At 39.1% G+C, this 21,878-nt stretch overlaps 1 protein-coding gene across 4 annotated transcripts in view; it reads right to left on the bottom strand.

Moving 5' to 3' along the window:
• slit3 (slit guidance ligand 3) overlaps positions 1-21,878 on the bottom strand; it is a 558,157-nt gene that overhangs the window by 90,223 nt on the left and 446,056 nt on the right. For all 4 annotated transcript variants that reach the window (XM_062970473.1, XM_062970476.1, XM_062970474.1 and 1 more), the window contains 4 exons: positions 18,758-18,921; positions 16,688-16,820; positions 2,090-2,158; positions 26-97 (listed from right to left, as the gene is read on the bottom strand). In XM_062970473.1, coding sequence (XP_062826543.1) covers positions 26-97; positions 2,090-2,158; positions 16,688-16,820; positions 18,758-18,921 — 438 coding nt within the window. The remainder of the gene's footprint in view (positions 1-25; positions 98-2,089; positions 2,159-16,687; positions 16,821-18,757; positions 18,922-21,878) is intronic.

Genomic DNA, 21,878 nt, shown 5'->3' with positions numbered 1-21,878 from the left:
AGTGCCTGTACCACTGACTACTTACAGTGTTGATAGCTGTGTAATGTTACTGAAGGTGTAATTGGCCAACACACTAATGCTGTTGTTGCTTAAGTCACTGTGGGGAAAAATAAACATTAATAAAGGTCATAGATGCAAAGAGAAGAAGTATTATCTCAGAGTTCGATCAAATTCAAGTTGATTCTCTAAGAATATTGCATTTATTTATTTCCAGGATTTATCTTGCCTTGGAACAAATGGCTTTTAGGGCAATGTATAATAAGACTCAAATAAAACCCCCGAATCCATAAACACCAGTTTTAAAAACCTTAAAATAAAACAATACAATAAGAAGACAGGAAACTAAATATAACAAACACCAACAACGTAAAGTTTTATCTCAGAATTAAAATAATACTTTAAAACAGAGCCTAGCAGCAACAATATTCAGGATTAAAAATGAAATGAAATGAAAATGAGGCTGGAGATTCCATGCGCTGGCACTGAAATGTTCACAAAGTAGTTCTAGATTAACTCTATAAAGAGGGCTTTCCATAACAGAAGGCCCTCAAGGTAGAGCTCTAATGGTAATATAAGGAAAACAGCTATGAACAGTCAGCTCTCCACGTTATAAGTTTAACTCTGGCAGATTTGATCATTTGAAGATTTGATTAAAAAGGTATCTCTAGGGATCTCTAGGTCCTTCAGGGCAACTGTAGGGTCAATTTTCACTGAAGCTTGGCCACTGAGTCACTCTGGAGGATCTAGAGATTCTTAGAGAAGTGTTCTGACAGGTAAAATGTTTTATTTGTGAGGTTTCCACTTTTGTGGGGGTTCTGTGCCACAAACCCACACAAAAGTGGAGGCCCTACTTGTACATAAAGATGAGGTGGCCCTAGAGATACTAGGTTGGGTGAAAATGAGAAATTTTCCTTAAGGCCAAAAACAAGCACTCTGAACTTTGACAAGTGGCATAAGCATACATCTACAAGAAAATAAAACCCAGCTCTGACAAAATAATATTTTTATTAGAAATACTTTGAATTCCAAATATTTCAAACTTTGGCATAAAACCCTGGCATGCCTTGTGAGATGAATTAAGTTAGTCATCCCAACATGATGCTTTCCAAATCCTTTGGACTCCACATCTCATCATCTCTGACTGGCCATGTTGTTTGGGACTCTGCAGTCCAAAAAAAGCTCAAAGATGCCCATGTTGGGGTGGTTTGCATGTCTACTTTAAAAATATATGAAATGTAGTGTGCAGTTTATGCTACAAAATGTACTGTACAGAAAGCCACTAAAGTTTATCAAATTAGTCAGAACTTCACATCTATGAAAATATTTAGTCACATTCATTCATTTAAAACTGTTATATCCCACTCTTCAGCCAGAAAGGATCATAAAGTGATTTTGATCAATGGCCACTGTGTACCATTGTGACGCAGATCAATAAAAAAGAACCAAGGCTATAGGATTCCACTCTAAAAGGACATAAACCAAAATAAAAAGGGGATGAGGAGAGATGGGTAAAAAAGGAATGCCTTGATTAAACAAAACTTATTGTTATATGAATTGTATAATGAGTAGCTGAAATGCAGGTGGAAGTTATTTTTCTCATTAGCAACATCTCAAAACAAAACCTCTCCCAGGCAAAAACTGCTGGTGCTGTATTATTCCTACTTTCCCTTCTTCTGTAGTCTGTAAAATGGCAGATGGAGGAGAGGGAAAACCCAATGAAGCTGGCTTTATTGCAGCACATTCCTCATCTGGTGGAATGAATCCAGAATGACCCTGGCTACTAACAGCAAATAAGCATTGCACATGGAATGATGCATGGGTAACTGTGCAGCTCTGTATTATCCTATCCGCTTGTGTTTCTGTGGGCCACACTGTTATTGTGAATGAGATTCATCTAAAGGTTAGATTGGGTACACGAGTTTTGTTTTAGCAAAAACATGTCCTGCTATGTTAACAATAATGCCAAATTCACTAAGCAAAAGAAATCTATCTCTGTTCCTCATAGTCATAACTATATAGCAACATGCAGTGACATCCTGGAAAAGAAGCTGCACTTCTCTTGCACTGGCAGCAAAGTGAAGATACTTACATCAGTGTTAAGTGTCTGAACATGGAGAGTTCCTTTGGTACAGCAGATAAATGATTTCCTTCCAGATACCTGAAATTAATATTTTGACCATAATTATTGCTTAGTCTGAGAAATATAGAAAGAATTTGGGTGAGTTAGCTGTAATCACAATGAAGATAGACATTCCCATCAACCTCAAGCAATACATCCAGCCACTTTAATGAGTAAGGATGCACACACTGATGCAAATATGTATCCATTTGCACATCTATGATTATAGTCTGCACACAATTTGGTTTCTTTGTGCTGACTGACCTCATTCAATTAAAATATTCAAGTTATTTCAGTAACTGAAATTCAATATTATTCAGATGCTGGGGTGGCAGAACTGGCTGTCCTTCCCTCTTTCCTGAAGCCCTCTTTGCCAATAAAAATAAGCTTCAACCTCCAAATAAGAATTCAGAGTAGCTCTAGTTAGGAAGGGGAAATGCTCCTTCCCATTTCTATAATGTCCAACAATTGGATTTACAATTATGGATGATGATGATGATGATAGTTAGGTTTTCTCCATGTCCATTACTCAAAGTGACTTACAAAAATTAAAAGACATACAGCTAGAAATATAATTAAAAGATCAATAAAACTGAAAGCAGTTAAAAGCATAACTATTTAAAAGAAAAGAAACTCACCCCATGAAATACCCTTTTTCCATTTAGCTTTCAAAGGCCTACAGAAAAAAAAATTTTCACCTGTCTATGTAGAGATAGCAAGAAGGGCACCAGTCTATCTTCTCTAGGAAGAAAATTCCAGAGCCATTGGAAAGACCTACTTCCATGAAACCAGACTGAAATGGATCTAGATAATCTGTCTCACCCAGAAACTCCTGGAGATGGATGGCCACAAATGTTTTAGTACCAATAATGGTACTAAATTATTGTCCAATAATTGAATATTGGAAACTGACTGGTAGTTATCCAGTACAGTGGGCTCTTGGGAAAAGTGCTTCAATAATAATCTAATAACTTCCGGTTTTAGGCAGGAGGGAACTGTTTTATTTTAGCAAGACACTGACCACTCTCTCTACCAATTCAACTGGTTTCCCTCAGGCTTTTTCATTAAGTCAGAAATAGAAGGGTCTAATACCCTTGTAGTAATTCTCACCAATCCAAACATTCTGTCCATACTCTTGACTTGTTCAAATTGAAATACAACTATTATTACTTGGCAAGCAAAGTTACACCCACTTGCTCTATATTAATTATAACTTCTAAATTGAAGCAGACTTGACTGCTTTTATCTGGAAAGTTTTGAACAAGTTATTCATAAATGGCTGTTTAGTTTCTGGAGTTTCCCCTTGCACATCACTTGAAACATTTTAGTGGCTTTTTTCCTGATGCAATGGTGGCAGAGTGGAAATATTTTGTGCTGCCTGCATTGCCACAGAGTAGGCTTTCAGAGAGGCTCTTGCCTGGATTTGATTGGTCCTAGCCTAGGTTTTCTACTAATGTTACTCCAGTGGCCTTGCCCTTGTTTTATCACTGCCAGATTTCTGGAAAACCAGGGGACTAGTTTGGGTTTTATTTATTTTTATTTTGTGTCAAAAGCATTGCATAATAAATAAATTTAAAAATGATGAAATAAAGGAAATCACAAGCAGCTAAATAGTTTTAGACCAAAAGCAGGCAACAGCGACCACATTGTCCGTAGCTTTAAACAACTCCTTCTCCGTACATGAGGCAGGACATTGTGGGCAAGCATACATATGCGGAGTTATTTGTTCTGCTCCACAGTCACACAAGGTGGAGGATTCTTCCAGGTAGTGCGACCTTGCCAGGTTGTCTTTTGATCTGCTCACTCTGCTTATGAGTCTGTTTAGGGACTTCCAAGTTGACCATTCTTGGTTTTCCCCTGGAGGAAGTCCCTCGTGGGGGGGGGCATCCAGTTGGAATTGCCTGGTTTGGCTGCCCAGAGGGATACTCTTGCTGTTGCTGGAGGAACATCAAGAGGAGTGGTGGTTCTCATGAAGCCCTTCCTTGATTTGAGTCTACTGGGAGGAGGCTGATAGTCATGCAGTGGATGGCTTTCACAATGTTTGACCTTATGTCTCTCACAGTTAGCAGCAACTTCCCGTCGCACGTCAGGAGGGGCAATGCCAGCTAACTTGTAGAGTTTATCAACAGGTGTAGGTTTAAGGCATCCTGTAATTATTCTGCATGTTTCGTTCAGTGCTATGTCCATCTGCTTCGCATAGGCAGACTTGTGCCAAACAGGACAGGCATACTCTGCAGTTGAGAAAGACAAGGCCAGGGCTGATGTTCATATTACTTGTGGGTCTGCACCCCATGCACTGCCAGTCAGTTTCCACAGGATGTTCATGCGTGCAGCTACTTTGTGCTTGGTGTTCATGCAGTGTTTCCTATATGTTAGTGTTCGATCTAAGGTGACACCAAGGTATTTAGGATGGAAACAGTGTTCAAGCTCTTGGCCTTCCCAGGTAACTTTCAGTTTCCTGTTGGCTTCACGGTTACGTAGGTGGAAAGCTTCAGGTGGTTCTCTTTGTAGTAGCTGGAGAGATCTTTCAAGGCATTAGTAAGTTGGTTTTCAACTGTTTCCAAATCTTTTGCTTGTGTTGTTAGACCAAGGTCATCAGCATATATAAAACTCTTTGTGAGTGGTGGTTGTGGTTGATCGTTCGTGAAGATGTTAAATAAGGTCGGTGCAAGAACGCTGCCTTGGGGTAAACCATTCTTTTGCCTCCTCCATCTACCTTTCCAGCCCTGAAACTCCACATAGAAGCTGTGGTTTTCCAGGAGGGTCTGGACAGTTTTTATAACGTCAAAGTGATATGGTAGACTTTATGCAGCATTTTTCTATGTTGCACCGTGTTGTAGGCTGCCGTAAGGTTCACAAAAACTGTTCCTGTAATGCAGCCTTTCTCATAGCCTTCCTCGATATGCTCAGTCAGATGAAGAATTTGACCTGTACAGTTCTTCCCTGGTCTGAAACCTGCTTGTTGTGCAATAAGCTTAGCTTCGATGACAGGTCCTAATCAATTTAATAGCATCCTCTCATATACTTTAGATAGATGACATAAGAGAGAGATGGGGCGGTAGCTACTGGCATTGGAGGCATCTTTACCGGGTTTTAAAATGGCAATGATCTTAGTTTTCCTCCATACTCTATGAATCTGTTTGTGTGCCAAGCACTGATTGTAGAATTTCAAAAGCCAGTTTTCAGCTTTGGATCCCAGGTGTTTGATTTGCTCCATCATTAAATCATCTAGGCCAGGTGCTTTACCAGTTTTACATCGCTACTAGTTTGGGTGAGAAGGGATGCTAAGGAGAGATTTTGTCTTCCATTTCTCCATTCATCAGGTCAACAAGATCGTCATGACTGCCAAGGCAGCAGTGAGCTTCGCAGGTGCCCTGGCTAAGGCAGGTCATATTCTCTGCTCCCGCATCCCTGCAGTCCTAGCAAGTCTAGACCTCAACAATTATGGTGTGTCCATGACCACAGAACTACAGATAATACTTTCACTCTTGGTTAATGTAAAACCAACATTATATCATACAGCATGCTTATTAGGATTCTAGCTGCATGAAATATGTTATTATGGAGTTCCCTGAAGATATTTCCCATAGACCTTTGGAACCAAACAAATGGGATTAGTTAAAAGTCACATTGTGCTTGGCTTTTTAAATTTTGGTGATTTATTTAGTTAGTTTGCTTCTTTTAAGAGTCAGTGAAGATAGGGTTTTTGTATGTTTTCCGTGCTGTATGGCCATGTTCTAGACACAGGCGGTTCAACCACCAGGCCAACTAGGCAGTTGCCTGTGGCGCCATCTTGTTGGGGGCGCCATTGAGGCAACTCCTGTCTCCTGCGGCCTGCCTCCGCAAGGTATTGAACTGCTTTTTCTGTTGATTTGTTGTAAAACATGATGTTTTAGTGCTTAATTTGTAAAATCCTAATGTAATTTGATGTTTAATAGGCTTTTCCTTAATCCCTCCTTATTATCAAACATTTTCACTTATCCAATGCTTTTATTTTTCAGTGATTGGTTTTTTTTGGGGGGGGGGGCACCAAAATTCTGTTCGCCTACACTTGAAAAATACCTAGGGCTGGCTCTGGTTCTAGAAGTCGTTTCGCCCACATCTATGGCAGGCATCCTCAGAGGTTGTGAGGTATGGGTTAGGGTGATTTCAGTGAAAACATGGAATCTCTGTCCAAAGAATAGATTTTAGATCTGAATATCCTACAAATATGTCAAAGAAAAAAGATGGAAAACTGGACCAACTTGAATTTGCATTAATGTGACTTTCGGGTATGTAGATAGTAGAAGGCTAGATGATGGAGAGGTCTGCACTGTGTCTCACATAAATCAATGGCTTACTGGGAAGCACTATTGTGATGTTTTGTTGGTTTCTTTGTCTGGACTACAAACAGTGAAGAGAGGAGGAATCACCGGCAGAAACTTAGAACGAACTCAGTCAATTAGCCCTCAAAAAGACCACGTTAACTCAAAGAGGTGTATGCATGGCAGAGGAGGGGCACACATGTCCTTGGTGTAAGGTTGTACTTAATTAAAGCTACTAAAAAGAACTCCAAATGCTAATTGACCTTATTAGAATTATTTCTGCCCTCTGACTGCAAATTGCTCATGCAGGCAATATTTCAATAACACATCAGAAGCTGACTCGGTCTAGCTGTGCTAATCCATACAACCATTTATTTTAATTGCTTGGCAAAAATGTAAAATTAATATGCAATGCCTGATATAACTGGGGCAATGTTATTTGAGATGCAAATACAACATCAGACCTTATTGATTTTTTTAAAAAAAAGAAATTACCATAAAAGGGTTAAGTAGGAACAGACAAATTTGTAATGTACCTTTATATATAACTTGGCAGCATCACCTTTTGGCCTGCCAACATATTTAAGGAGTCAAATGAAAATGAGCCTGCCAAAACACCTAAAAGAACCAGACCTCCTCTGGTTTTGGAAACAAAGCAGGGTCAGCCCTGGTTAATACTTGGATGGGAGACAGCCAATAAATACCAAGTGCTGCAGGCTACATTTCAGAGCAAGGAATACTGACTAAATCACCTCTGAGCATTCATTATTTGACTAGGAAACCCTATGACATTCATGGGGTTGCCATATATCACCTGGCAACATGAAGTCTATGTACTATATACAGCATGAAAATATTGTGTTTCCAACCCTTCCATGTTGTTATTTCCCAGCAGTTTCATTATTCATCTACTTTTATTCAGTAACATTTTTTTAAAAACCCAAGTAACAAAACAAAACAAAAAAACCTAGCTGTTTCACGTAGGGAACCCATACCCTGTTTTAACTCAAAACTGCAAAAGGAAAACATACATTTTTGCATTTTTTCAAGAGATGAAAAAAGAAAGGGCTTCTCGAGCACTTGCAGTTCACAAAAACGGCCAGTGAGACCTAGTGTGTACCTTGTAAGCTGCAATTTAAATATCACTGATGTTGTGAGTTAGGATGTCTCTTATTCAAATTAGGAGATGTCAAACTGAGAGTTAACTCTGGCGTGGCTTGTGTTCCAAGTATAGATGTGGGTAGCTTTCAGTTCAAAACAGCATCACATCTGTTTAAGTATCCCTTAAATTTGACCATGGACTGCTGGTATGTTGTCGTTATTGCTGCCATTTTCCCTTCTAGGTGTTCAGAAAGGTCAGAAGTGGCAGCATGGTGGAGAAAGTAGCAGGAATTGATGCTTCCTTGGGTTTTCCTCTCTCAGTAGAACCTAAAAGAACCATTGATTCCTGCTACTGAATGGACTTTGGTGGATGAAATGAATGTCACCTATTCCAGGATCAAGTTTGACAACCAACTCATTTTTATTCTTTTTCTAATCTCACTCTCTATCTCAGCTGATTACAGTCTGAACTACATAGAGAAACCTATTGTGAGAGGACAATTTACTAAGGCATTAGATGTTAGAGCCTAATGTTAATAAAAAGAAAAGCCTGTTATTGTCAAAGGAATAAAAAAGAAAGTTGACTTCCCTCCAAAGGTAGGAACTTTCAATGTGAAAAATCCTCCAAAGCTATATTTACATTTAGAGTAGGTGTGGGAAAAGACCCAACCCTGAGCAGAATTAGGTCAAAGAAAGGGGAAACAAGTTCTTCCTGATTTTCTATTTGGACACAAAATCCTTTCAAAATGAAACATTTAGAATAGCTTTATCCTTCCAAGCATGGCAACCTCATGGTTTACCAGAGAAGTATGTTTCAGTTATAATAAGCTTTAAAAGTTAGTCTTGTTTTACACATCGAGTGGAAATAGATGGGGAGGAGGTTATTTTTTTTAAAGATCCTCACAAAATAGCTTCAGCTTATTCCCTCCATTCTCAATTCACATGGGAATGAGCTGAACATCTTTTCCCAAACTGACAAAGCATCTTGATTCATATCAAAACCAATCCAAATTTATTAACTCCGACATTGAGAAGCCTCCTTCCAGTCACTTCTCACTTCTAAAATGGGATTTCTGGGCTGAAGTGAGCCTGGGAAGTCCTAAAATAACATTAAATGGCAATTCTGAATACATCTGTTATTTGCCATATTTGTAGACATGTTTGGGAGAAGTTACCCATCCTTGCTTTAAAGGAAAAAGTCCTTATTTTACTCTTCCAAGCTACTAGGTGTTTTCTTTCATTGGCTCAGATTCTCAAGATCTCAAACACACAAAAATCTGGCTCTCAAATCGGGTGGTAGCTGAAATAGGCAACAACCACTAATAAGTGGAGATGGTTCCTTCCAGCTATTTTAACTGTGAATCTGAATCTTTAACCTGCGTAAATTCATGTAGATCAAGATTTAAACTGAGTCAGTATCAATTAACTTCTTGCTTTCAAATTAATCACATAAAGTAAGGGTATAGCAAGCCCCAGGAATATAAAATTATCCCTGATCATTTTCTTTATAGCTGTTTATTGCTGAAAACATTTTTTCTGACATCATGAAACTTTCACCATTTGTATATCATTTGATACCATTAATCAGTTGAGACCATTGTTCTGTATCTGAAATGCAATATAAATATCTGAATGCAGTTCCCAGTCAGAGTGATACATCCTCAGAGGGAACTTTTCAAACTCTAGAATGAAAGATTTCCAGGAGTGTGTTAAATAAACTGCTAATTTTATTCTAATAGAAGCTGGCATTTGGGGCATGTGAGATTTAGCCCTCTGCTAAATGGTTTGGCATATTTCAGAATGAAAGAAGAAAGTTTCTCATTTTCAAATTAGCAGACAATGTATAAATTGTAACTATTCTTGAGAGAAATCTAAACTGACTAGCAGTTTCTTCCATCATACATCGCAGTTTAAATTTTCATTTTGATCAGCAGTAATGATGAAATGCAGTAACAATCTCAGGCAACACTCTGTTTCATAGCAATTTTGTAAAAACATTCTCCTTCAAATTTACCAGACCTATTCAATAAAGAACCGAGAGGCATATAATGGCTGGATTTACATTAGTGGGAAATAATTGCTATTGCACTTCACTGTGGCAAAATTCTCTTTACTCTTTCCCTTTGCCTCCTTGATTAAAGCATGGCACCTGGAATGGCTAGCCTGCCTGTCTCCAGAGCTGTAAATGTATTGGCACATGACATCCTCTCCAAAACTGGTAGACATTCTGATCTTAATTCTGATTCATACTGCAGATTACTTATTGGAAAGTGGGCTGTAAATGAAATAAATATATCCCTTTGGATAAAGGAATTTTGGATGGAGTCTTAGTCAGATCCAATATAAATAGAGACCAATATTAGATCTGGTCAGTTAAAAGACTAAAAGAAAAAAAACTGTAATGCTTTCTGATAATGCATCTTTGTAATTTTGGTAACAAAAAGATTTTAAGATGTCAAGTGAAGGAGTCATTTCATATTCTGCTGTCCCTTGCACTAACCCCATAGTTGGTTTTATGATGCATCTGCCAGGAATTATTACTGCTGAAGAGCATCACCCCAGGATAATACTTTCCAGATCAGCAGTTGTGTTGGTGCAGCTTCAAGAAAGTGTTGTGCCACTTGTCCATATCCTTGGCCTTGTCTGCTTATTTGCAACTGCAGCAGCCCAGGGTAAACAACTTTACAGTTTAAGGTATTCAAGGACAAAAAGCCAGATCTGAAGCTAAAAATTTAAGAGATAGAAGGCACCGTCCTATTTACTCAAGTAAATATCTGTCTAGTAAAAAAAAAACCCATTCTGTTTGTCAGTTGCAAGAGCTGATATAGTTGTCCCTTCTTCCTTTTGTGCCTTGGGATTGCTTACAGTAGCTATTTAGGCAAAATTTCAAACCTTCACATCTTTGGCACTTAATGTAAAGTACCAATGACCTAACCTTCCCAAATAACATCTCCCTCCCGTCCCGCACCCAATCTGTGATGTGTGAGGTTAAATATTCCTAAAATAGACTCTAGGACACAATGTTTTGGCATACTAATTTATAGAGAACAATGCAATGGCCCTATGGCACACAAATTCATTTTCAATTCCCAACCACTAGAAGGAGAGTCCATTTTTAAGTATTACTTCGGCATTTGGCTGTGGTGAAACTCTACCTACTGCAGGATGAAATTTTCCATCTGTCTGTATCCATTTCAGTGCAATATTATTTAGGACCTGCTGCAGTAAAAGATTTCCTGTAGTATGGATATTTTGGAATCTTATATACTGCTCTAATTTACTAGGTTTTGTTAGATGTATGGCAGGTTTTTTATTAAAATGAAATGTATAAACACGCATGATTACATTTTAATAAAAAGCATTTCAGCTGAACATGTTTGTCACACAGCGGATGCTATTTTCCCTTGGCAAATGGAAGTTTATAAATGCAAGGCTCCATAGCATTCATTAAAGTGCTACTAAATAAATCCTCGCCTTCATTATTGGAACTGCGTCAGAGTGCCAGATCAACTCAGTCAAAGAAAAAGACTCATGGGATGTGGGAGAAAATCTCTAAAACATGGCCTTACATATCAGCAAAATTATGTATGAGCACCACCGTAGTTGTTTACCTCAGAGTTTAAAATGGGGATACAGGGCCCAGAGTCCTGTATGAGAAAGTAAATGTAATAGCAGCAATTTTAAAATGGACACAGGGATAGTGCAAGGATCCCATGATTTAGTCTGGAGCCTAACTCAGTGATGCAGATCCATTCCAGTCCAATCTAGGTCAATTTGAACTTGAACTTTATGCAAAATCTAAATTCAGATATCAACATCTGGATCAATAGGAAACCAGTAGAATTACTCTTCTTTTTTCTCACATCTGCATAAATTTGGAGGCATCATAAAATGTAAAGAGGGAATGAAACCTGCCAAATTGCATCATTGGTTTCCCTTTAAAAACGGAAGTCTAATTTTTAAAACAATCCAGCTGAGTGCTCAGTCTAACAAAATGCATACTCTATTTGTTTTCACACTATGGTATTGGAAGTGATATACTATGCCCTTACAGTGCCCTTAAGTTCTACACTTGATAATAGTCAACGATACAAGAACCTGATGGGTTGAACTGCTTCATGGAAAGGGAGCTCTGAGCAGCCAGGCAGTCATGGTTGACAGAGGTGGGCAGGCAGGAAAGTAAAGAGAAAGGGCAAAGCAGCAACCAGATAATTCATAAATACTTTTTCCAGGTGGACAGAGACATACTATATTTCATCACATAATAGTCTCACTTTTTCTCCATGCAGTAGGTATTGTGACTACTATGCGGTGGCACAGCTGCGTTAAAGTGTAGCTGTGGAGGGGAGAAGTTGGCGAGCGAGTTTACTTGTCTGCCTATCTACCTCTCCCTTTAAAGCTATGAAGCCTCTGTAACTCAGAAGGGAGAGGCTAGTGAGTACCCTCTACTTATGCTGTAGAGTACTTATGTTGGCTATAGCCTGGTAAACCTGAGCAACTCAGTTCTGGAACTCTTTTCACCTAAATGTCCTGTTTTAGGTCCCACCACAAGCAGTAACTCCCATCAGTAGATTCATGGACTTGTCTGCATAGGTGATTGGGATATCCAGGGTTGAGGAAAGACTTGTCTTCCCTATTTCAACTCAAACATCACAGCCCTGACTCTACATGTAGTGGATCTAAAGGTTAGGAAAGCTATGACTGGCACAAGAGGACAAAAAAGGGATACCACGGAGGTTCGCAATGGTCTGGAGATTTGCTCCACAGACTTAAAATAGTTAACAAATAGGAAAAGCCTCTGGAGAGAAGTGTGAGCAAAAGTTCAGATCCAAAAAGCGAAGCTTTAGAAAAGAGGAGAGGTTCCTTTCCTGAACCAGTGGTTCACAAACATTATTTCCTTGTGCAATGTCTTTTCCTCCATGTCAAAGTGACCTCGCTGTGAACCCTGGCTGGCTTGACCATGCTGTGGACATTCAAATGAAAACTCCTTGTCTTTTCCCTTGGATTCTGGACTTTCCGATGAAACTTCATGAAACATTCTGGACCTTTGGGTGGGAGTAGGCAATATGATTTCTGGTTCTATGAATGTATTCTATATATTTCTATATGTCTCCCTTCCCAAAATGCCTCATATATGAACTTTTAAAATAGGAAATGTCACCTTGGCCCCAGCATTTCGGCACATAAACACACACACTTAAAAGGTCTCAATCAAGGCATTTTGCATGAACAATAAGGAATGGCTGTTCCCTTGAACATCGGAGCTTGGCCACTCAAGGTAGAGCGCCTTTGGACAGGATTACCACATTCCACTGGGGTAAAACCCTCCACCCTGGAAAGTGGAGATTACCCAAAACCGTCTCACTCCTTTGTGTACACACCTAGCTGATTCCACTCTCAAAAGCTTCACCCGTTTGTTTCAATATTCAGCCTTTAGGAAACCGGATTCTGGCGTTTCTGCCAGACACAGATGTATATTCCCACTTCTGCAGAACAATATTTGGTTGGCTTGAGAACCCAGGGGATCTCGCCAGCCATTATTATCCTCCATGAATCACTTAAACCCACTCAAAAACCATCCTCGGTTCATTGTTTCCCACCAGGCCCCCCTCCCTGCTCCTGACTGGCCGAGGGGCCAAACTGCCTCCCCCTACCGCTGTTAGCAACAACCAATCAGTGTGAGGCTGGTCTGAAGGGGCGGCTGTAGGAAATCCAAAGTTGACGCCCTGTTTTTATGTTATAAAAAGTGTTGTAATGTGTTATGTGACATGGCTCCCTGACGAACGATTGGGGGTGCCATCCTCTTCAGCTGAACTGAATAAAGGCAACTCGGTTCTCTCTCTTCAAGATCTGGGTGAGATTTTTACTTTTAATTCGCAGCACCCCCGCTGGCCAGGATCAAATCCTGCAGTCAGAGAGCATCAGTTCGCCTCTGCTCCAGAGACGAACCCTAAATTGGCTCGACAACACAATTATATAAGGAAGACATTGGTCTGTTGCTCCTGGGAAAGCCTCCACTAACTGTGGGTCTCCAGTCCAGTGAAACTATCAATATACTGTAGATTTTAAAATATTGGTGCTGCCTTCCAATATGTGTAATTTGGGACATACAATTTTCCTTTGTTGCATAGGAAAAATGTAGTTGCATTGTCATTGCCTCTTAAAATGACACAATGGTAATAGATCACATAAGATCTGGGTCCCCTTTTTCAACTTTGACAGCCATATAAGTCAAATTCCATGAAATGCCTATGAAATCCTGTGTCTGACAAAAAATTTCCATAGTTTATTGACCAAAGAAACTTCTGATATATTCTGCCTTTTAGCTATGTCCACAGTGGAAACCAACTAAATTTACATACAAAGAAGCAATAGTGTCACATGTTACTTCTAATTCGATAGCACTCACACAGTAAAACTGAATGTGAAAAAGCCCTACTGCCAACTTCCACTTAATAGCCTCTTTCCAGTAAAAACTACACTCCAAAAATGAGAGGCAAATAAAAACTTGTTCTCACCTCATACAAATCTACCTCACAATTTAATCTAATTATCTCTGTTATTTTAGCCATTTTGAGAGCGTTCAGAGAGAATAATCCCATGATAGTTACCACTGTTTATTTTTTCTTTTTAAAAGCATCAAGCAGCAAGCATAATTAGATGATGATTGTTTGGGGAATACATTTTCAATAGCTCATTCAAGTGATCCATTGTAAAAACATTCCCACCACACTGAAAAAAAGCATTACAGAGCATTCAATATCAGCTTCCTTAATTTGACTTGCCATACTCTGACTGAGGAAAACATGGGAAAACTGCTTGGCTGTCAAAATGACACCCATTCCTCTAGGCCCCCTTAATTTTTACTGAGATTTGTTTATAAAAGCCATAGCCAATATGGGTAAAAGAAAGGACAGCTACAATATGCTCAAAAAATGGGGAAGGGGGGGGTTGCATGCAAGCTAAGCAAGCCACACTTCTCTAGTGAACCACCTGAATATCAAATTTGCCGCACAAGCTACTTTTAAAATTGGAATGGGCTAGGTGACTATCTTTATGCATATTTAAAATCTTCTTGTATTGTAGTCATGGTCTTAAATTAATGGTATTTGGATAGGTCTACAGTTATTTATGTTAAATTCATGCAGGGCGCAGAATCCACATATTATGAAAGGAAATTAATTATAGAATATCATAGCACCTATACTATGCCAGATCTCTGGGTGTTCAGGCTGATTTCCCTGTTTTTCCCATTAAATACCAATCTGCCTTTAATGGGAAAAATTCAGGCATACACAAACACCAAACTCCACGTTTGTGGCTCTTAAATCCCCCATTAAAAAGAAAAATCTCAGGCTTACAGCGAGGTAGTTTTCAGCTGCAAATGGCCCCAAACTGCTGAACAATATGGAAAAATATGCAAGTTTCATACTACCAGGGGCGGTTCACCTGCCAGGCAAACTAGGCATTTGCCTGTGGCACTATTTAGTTGGGGGCGCCACAGGCAAATCCTGGCTCCGCCAGGAAGGCATTCCGTGCTTTACAGACCAGAGAAGTGGTGCCGGCTTCTCTGGTCTGCAAAGCACCGAACAGCTTCCTTCTCACCAGGAAGGCGTTCCTCGGCGCTCTGCAGACCAGAGAAAGCTTGGAGAAATGGCTTCCTTCTTAGCAGGAAGGTGTTTCTCGGCGCTTTGCAGACCAGAGAAGCTGCGCCCGCTTCTCTGGTCTGCAAAGCGCCAAGGAATGGCTTCCTGCTGAGAAGGAAGCCGTTTCTCAGAGCTTTGCAGACCAGAGGAGCAGGCCCCTTTTCTCTGGTCTGCAAAACGCTGAGAAACGGCTTCCTGGCGAGAAGGAGGCCGTTTCTCGGCGCTTTGCAGACAGGAGAAGCGGCGTCTGCTTCTCTGGTCTGCAAAGCGCTGAGGAATGCCTTCCTTCTCGTTTCTTGGTGCTTTGCAGACCCCTCCCCTCCCTGCTGCTCAGCCCCCCCCCCCAGTTTGGGGGGCCCCAAAATTCGGGGGGGGGGGAATTCTGATTGCCTACTCTAAAAAATTACCTAAGAACGGCTCTGCATACTACCACCCCATGGAGGCCCTAATCAACCAAATGCCTGTTCAAAAATGTTGTATTTTGATTAGTGAGAACAAACTAGAACAATGTAACTGCCCTGAGTCCTTATGGGGAGATAGGGTGCGATACAAATAATGTATCATCATCATCATCATCATCATCATTTCTGATCCTGGTTTGCACTCCCAAACTAGAAATTGAACAAGCCACCGTATCCCAACTATAGATCCCCAAATGAAGATATCAGAAGAAACTGTGACTGCATGGTTAATCGGGCATCTTCAGGGGGTGGCTTCATGAAACAGCCCGGTTCTTCCTGGGCTGTTTCATGAAACTGCCTTCTTTCGCTATTTCCTTAATTGCTTTTCTATTTCTGTAAACCATGCAATTTCTCTAAGCACTCCCCCCCCCCAATACCAATTCTCTCCATTACTTTGAAAAAAAATCTAACCCCTACCAGATTCTAGGAATATATTTTTTGCTCATGTTAAGAGTCATCCTGGCAGATAAGCAGCTTTTTCCCCAAAACATGTTTTTCTACCAAAACATGTTATAACTGCCCTCATAGACCCTAGAGAATGTGGATGGGTCTTTTTCTGTAAAAAAACAAAACAAAACTGCAAAACAAACAAACAAAAACCCAAAATGAAAAACAGGGCTGGGACGGGGAAGAGGTGTAATTTCTTATGTCCAGCAGTATATGTATTGCTCCTGAGTCTGTGGTAGTTGTTTAATTTGTGACCTTTTGTAGGCCATTTAGACTACACAAGAAAGAATATCCTTCCCTCCAGATGAAATGGGTGGTAGATTAATGTGCATGGTTCATAGACAGCAGCACAGAAATACTATTTGGAGCAAGTTGATGGATCCCAACACTGTAGAAAAAGCATGTAATATTGGGAATCTATTTACCCCATACAGTTTATTGATTCTATTGATATGTTACTTATTTATCTGCAATTCCCTACTCGGTCATGAAAATCTGACCTTGGGCAACTCACACAATTTCAGATCTAGACAGGTTCACCTTAGAGTTATCGTAAGTCAAAAACAACCTGAAAGCACACATCAACAACATCTTGAAAACATGGCTTACAGTTCAGTCACATCTTTGGGAACTCCTTTTGGCAGGAATCGCAACCCTCTGTTACTGCAGCGAACTAGTGAATCTATGCAGGTACATTGGTCAGGACAACGCGGGGAGAAATGGCAGCTGCTTTCAACATTACCTACAAAGTGGAAAAAGCAAGAAAAATAACATTTAAATAGAGATTGGATGAAAATGTATTCTAATATGAGAGCTCACATCTTATAAAACTGCATTATCAAAAATATACAAAGGGCCATTATAGGATTATAGGGTTATATCATTTCTTGAACTGTATTTTCAGCATTACAGAAAATATTTCTTTTAAAAATGCAAGGCTGCACTTGACAGTTGCTAGATCAATTCCTACACCAGCAGCAAATGAATGCCACCAGTATGGAGGATTTTAAATTGCATTAAATTGAAAAGACTATAAGTATCTGTATTTGGGGAGAGGCCAAGTGCTGAGGTAGAGTTGCAGATTTAGCTGGTTGGAACAAAACAAAACAAAACCAGAGATATGTTGGAGAAATATGGACCCAGAAGAAAAATGTTTTGATTTAAAGAGAAGTTCAGCATTTTAACATGTGAAACCCTTTTGAACATGTAAATTTGTACAAAAACAATGTAAGTACATGTAATCAGAATAGACCGACTACATGACCTGTAATGTCACTCCAAGGTTATAATTCCTGATAGCTACACAATTGTAGTTTAGTTGACATATGCATACATATCATTTGATTTTTCTACACAGTTACTATACTCTTGAAAAGTGGTAGCTAAATGTTGATGCTTCTGAAAAAATAAGGTGACACAAGATAATATGAAAATTCAGTTTGTGATATACTACTCACTAACTGGTAGATTTCACGGTGGTTCACATGGTGGTTTCATGTTTATGATTTTGAAAAAAGGGGAGAACCAAACATATTATTTATCCCCTGGCATGGTGAATATTTGTTAACTTTCATATTAATGTAGAACATTTCAATTTTTTAATTATTACTTTTTAACAAGTGCAATGAGAATCAAACAACAAGATTAGCATGCAGCATGAGATAAGGGATTCACGTGCACATGCTCATAATATCTAGAATTTCCAACATGAGTATTGATTTCTATAAAACAGATTTTAGAAAACAGATTAAGCAAAAACATCACTGCATTTAAGTTAAGAACATTAAACCATGGATTGTTTCCAAGACTAATATGTGACTTCACAAACAATTAGGGGGAGGAAACAAATGACAGCATCCAAACACGTGTCTAGAACATTAAGTAGAATATACTTTACAATGAGTCAATAAAAAAGTACGTGTTTCACAATCTGAGCAAGGTTCTGCTGCATGCTGTAACAAAGAATTTAGTCTTTACTGATCATTCCCATAATGGTTTTTAATTGTTTTCAGGCAAATGAAAGAGTGAACAAGATGAGTAGCTCTTCTTTTCACTCTCAGCAGCACTGGAATCATTGTACTTAGCCCTTGAACCACAGAAACAAATACAAACAATAGCCTACATCTAGGACAATCCATTTTCTACTTGGAAAGCTACATTAATGGCAGAAATCCTTTTTCATATCTGCTTGTAGCACTTCAAAACACTGGTTCCAGAGCTTTCACTTGGAGGGCCCTCACATTTATCATTACAGACCGGGCTAAAGGTGTTCTTTCCTTGGCCAGCACAGACCTGTACTTGATGTCAAGGACAACGACTTATATTTTTCTTCAAAAAGTTAACTAATGAATAATAGGAGTGCAAGAATATGAAGTAAACATAGTTTTCCCGTTAAAATTATTGATATCAAGTTTTTACGCTCCAGAGGGATGCAACAGTTTTAAAAGTTGTTATACTTAAAGCCTTATGCTGCCAACCAAGACAGTATTGAGGCACAAAGCATAGTGCATTTGCATACAAAGCAATTGAGTACAAGTGAGATGAAAAGATTTTACATTATTTGATGTAGTGATGTTGCCCCACACAGAGTTCACATTGTTCAGATTGTTTTATCTACAACTCCCATACTGAAGGAAAGGTGATCTTTCTCATTATACCATTTTCAGAAAAATTACTTACCATCACATGTGAAATCCTGTGTAGCCACATCCTGAATGGGAATCTCTTTCAAGAAAAATGGTTTCTGGCAACGTGGATTTCCACTGACAATCCTCCTTTTCCTTAACCATTTTCCCAGCCATGCCAAGTGGCAGTTACAGTTGAATGGATTAGATAGCAAATTGCTGGATGAGAAATGAGGGGTATCAGTTATTGTAGAAGTCAAGGGATGGGTTTTATGAGAGTCAACTGGCAAACATGCAAATAGATTTTGTTAAGTAATCTATGTTACAAAAAGTAAGCATGTTACAAAACACTTGCATTTTCTTCCTTTTTAAAAACAAAAGCAGAAAACAAATGCTCCTTAATTCTTGCCTAAAAGGCCACCCCTCCTCCACAAGGCAGCATTGGGGTTTCTCCTCTGCATGGAATGACCCTTGACTTATCAGTGGGTCTTATAAAATCCATTAATTTTGACCTATAAACCTGTCCTCAATTCATACATCATGCCAACTTATACATGAGTATATACAACAAAGACCACTGGAAAGTCTGCTGTGATGAATATGCAAAATATTGTGCAGACAAAACCACTTGGATCCACTTTGATTTGGATGCTAAAGTTGAAACAGGTCCAATATAATCTTGACACCTGCTTATCCTGCTTTATTGGATATATTTCAATTTGTGCAGCCTGAGGATGAGACAATTGGAAAGGCATTTGGATCCTTGCCCTTCCGGACTTCTGAAAGCAACTACCATTCGGGTCGTGTGGATAAGGAGAGTGGTGAATGTCTTATTGCAGCTAGGGAAGTTTTCATCCTGCCTAAAAGAGGCTTGTTGAGACTCTTAATGGGAAAAGCCTCTCTGAATCCCATTATTCTGAATAATTATTGGCCAGTATCTAGCGTTCATTTTTGGCAAATGTGTGGTGACCTCTCAATTCCAGGGGCTTCTGGATAAAATGGATTATCTAGATCCATTTCATCTTGTTTTAAGAATTGCTATGAAATGAGAGGCAGCTTTGGTCACCTTGAGGAATGACCTATGCCAAGAAGTGGACAAGGAGAGTTTGTCCCTGTTGGTTCTGCTAGACCTCTCAGCAGCATTTGACATCATCAGCCATGGCATCCTCCTGAGCTGCCTCCAGCACGGGACTTGAGGGCACTGTTAAGAAGCGGTTCAAGTCTTTCCTAGAGAAGTGATTTCTGTTCAGTGTCCTGGCCACTGGCTTGTGGGATCTCTCAGAATTCTTTTTTGTCCCCCAAATGAACACAATTCGAAGTGCTGCAACCTAGAAAGTCATATACAACTTGGGACCAGACTATGTAAAATATTATATCTGGCAAAACAGTGAAAACACTAAGATCTTCGAGGGAAGATTTTCTCTTAGAATCGCAACCATCACAGGCCTATTTGTTTTGGGTTTTTTTTTTTACCATTTCAGAAGCAACATGAGAACATAGTGCAAGTTGCTTCTGGTGTGAGAGAATTGGCCATCTCAAAGACATTGCTCAGGTGATACCCGGATGTGTTACCATCCTGCTGGGAGGCTTCTCTCATGTCCCTGCAAGCTAGAGCTGACAGACGGGAGCTCACCTCATCTCACGGATTTGAACCAGCAACCTTCAGGTCAGCAGTCCAGCCAGCACAAGGATTTAACCCATTGTACCACCGAGGCTCTATTTGGTGAGGACACAAGAGATAGCCTTCTCGGTGGCTGCTTCCACCTTCAAGAACAGCTTTCCTCAGGAGGTTAGGCAGGCTCCCTCCCTGCTTCCTTTTCACCAGCAGGCTAAGAAATCTTTATTCAAGCAAGTTTTTAAAGCAGAAGCAGGGAGTCTTTTAATGTTTTACTAATATTTTAATTTTTATGTCTTTAATTTATTTAAAATGTATTAATGGGGAGGTTGGGTGAGATTAAGGAGCTATGAGTTCTAAAAGCCATTTTAAGCTATTTATTGTATTTTAATTCTGTTTTGACCCCACTGTTGCTATTTAGTTTTTTAAAATTTTTGCATTGCACTTCTTAAATTTGTCTAATGTGGGATTGTTAGCCGCCTTGAGTCCCCATGGGAAGAATGATATATAATGATATAGTACAATATAGTATTTTAATGTTTATATTGTGCTATGCTAATATGTTGTATGTTCATTTGATTTGTAAGCTGCTCTGAGTCCCCTTCAGGGTGAGAAGTGTGGGATATAAATGTAGTAAATAAATAAATAAATAAATAAAGGGTATAAATAAAGTTAATAATGATAATGATAATAATAATAATAATAATAATAATAATAATAATAATAGTAATAATAACAATAATGCAATTTTAATTGTTTTTAAATTGCATGAGCAATGTTTTTAAATTTATTGTTTTTGGAAGCTGCCTTGGGAGTAAGGCAGCATATAATTCAGTTATCTACATGAATTAAAATATGTTGGGTCATTCACTCACAGAGAGGGGGGGGGGAGACAGACAGACAGAGGAGAGAGGGCTATCGGGTGTTTCCTTTTGGCATACCAGAAAAAAAGTGTTCAACTCTTCTTTATTTCTCCAACTGAAAATATCCTCAAGCCTTTTCACTGGGATCAAAATATATTCTTTAACACATGCATTAAATAACAGCCTCAATATAACTTAACTTCAGCTGCTACAAACCAAGAAGAATCTAAGCTAACAAATCATGATCAGCAACATATTGACTGATGGTGTACAAAAGTCTTCCAAATCCTTTTTGGCTAGCATGGGGTATTTTTATTAGTAAAATTGGTTGTACACATCATATATCAAAAGCATAACGGAAATATGCCATCAAGTAAGGTTAAGAGAAGTGAATAAGAAACACTTAAAAAAAAAACACAGGTGTAACTCCACTACCACAGTTCAAGCCCAGCCTTATGCAATACATTAATGCATAAAATTTCTGTGACATTTTTATTGCCAGTGGTGGAAAGGAAGGGATCAGCATCCAGCCATACTAAGATCCTGAAGCTCTAATGGTTTTATGAAGATAAGCTAGAAAAAAATCACAAGGGTGCAATGTAATTGTCACGTTCAAAAGCCATAGAGAGAGGGAAAAAGGGGGGAGGGGAAAGAAAAATAGAAACAAATGTAAAGAAAAGTCAGCATAGTAACTGAGT

This window comes from Anolis carolinensis, chromosome 2 (genome assembly GCF_035594765.1).
Source record: "Anolis carolinensis isolate JA03-04 chromosome 2, rAnoCar3.1.pri, whole genome shotgun sequence".
NCBI lineage: Eukaryota > Metazoa > Chordata > Lepidosauria > Squamata > Dactyloidae > Anolis > Anolis carolinensis.
The sequence above is the reverse complement of the archived record's forward strand: the minus strand, read 5'-3'. Positions and strand labels throughout refer to the sequence as shown.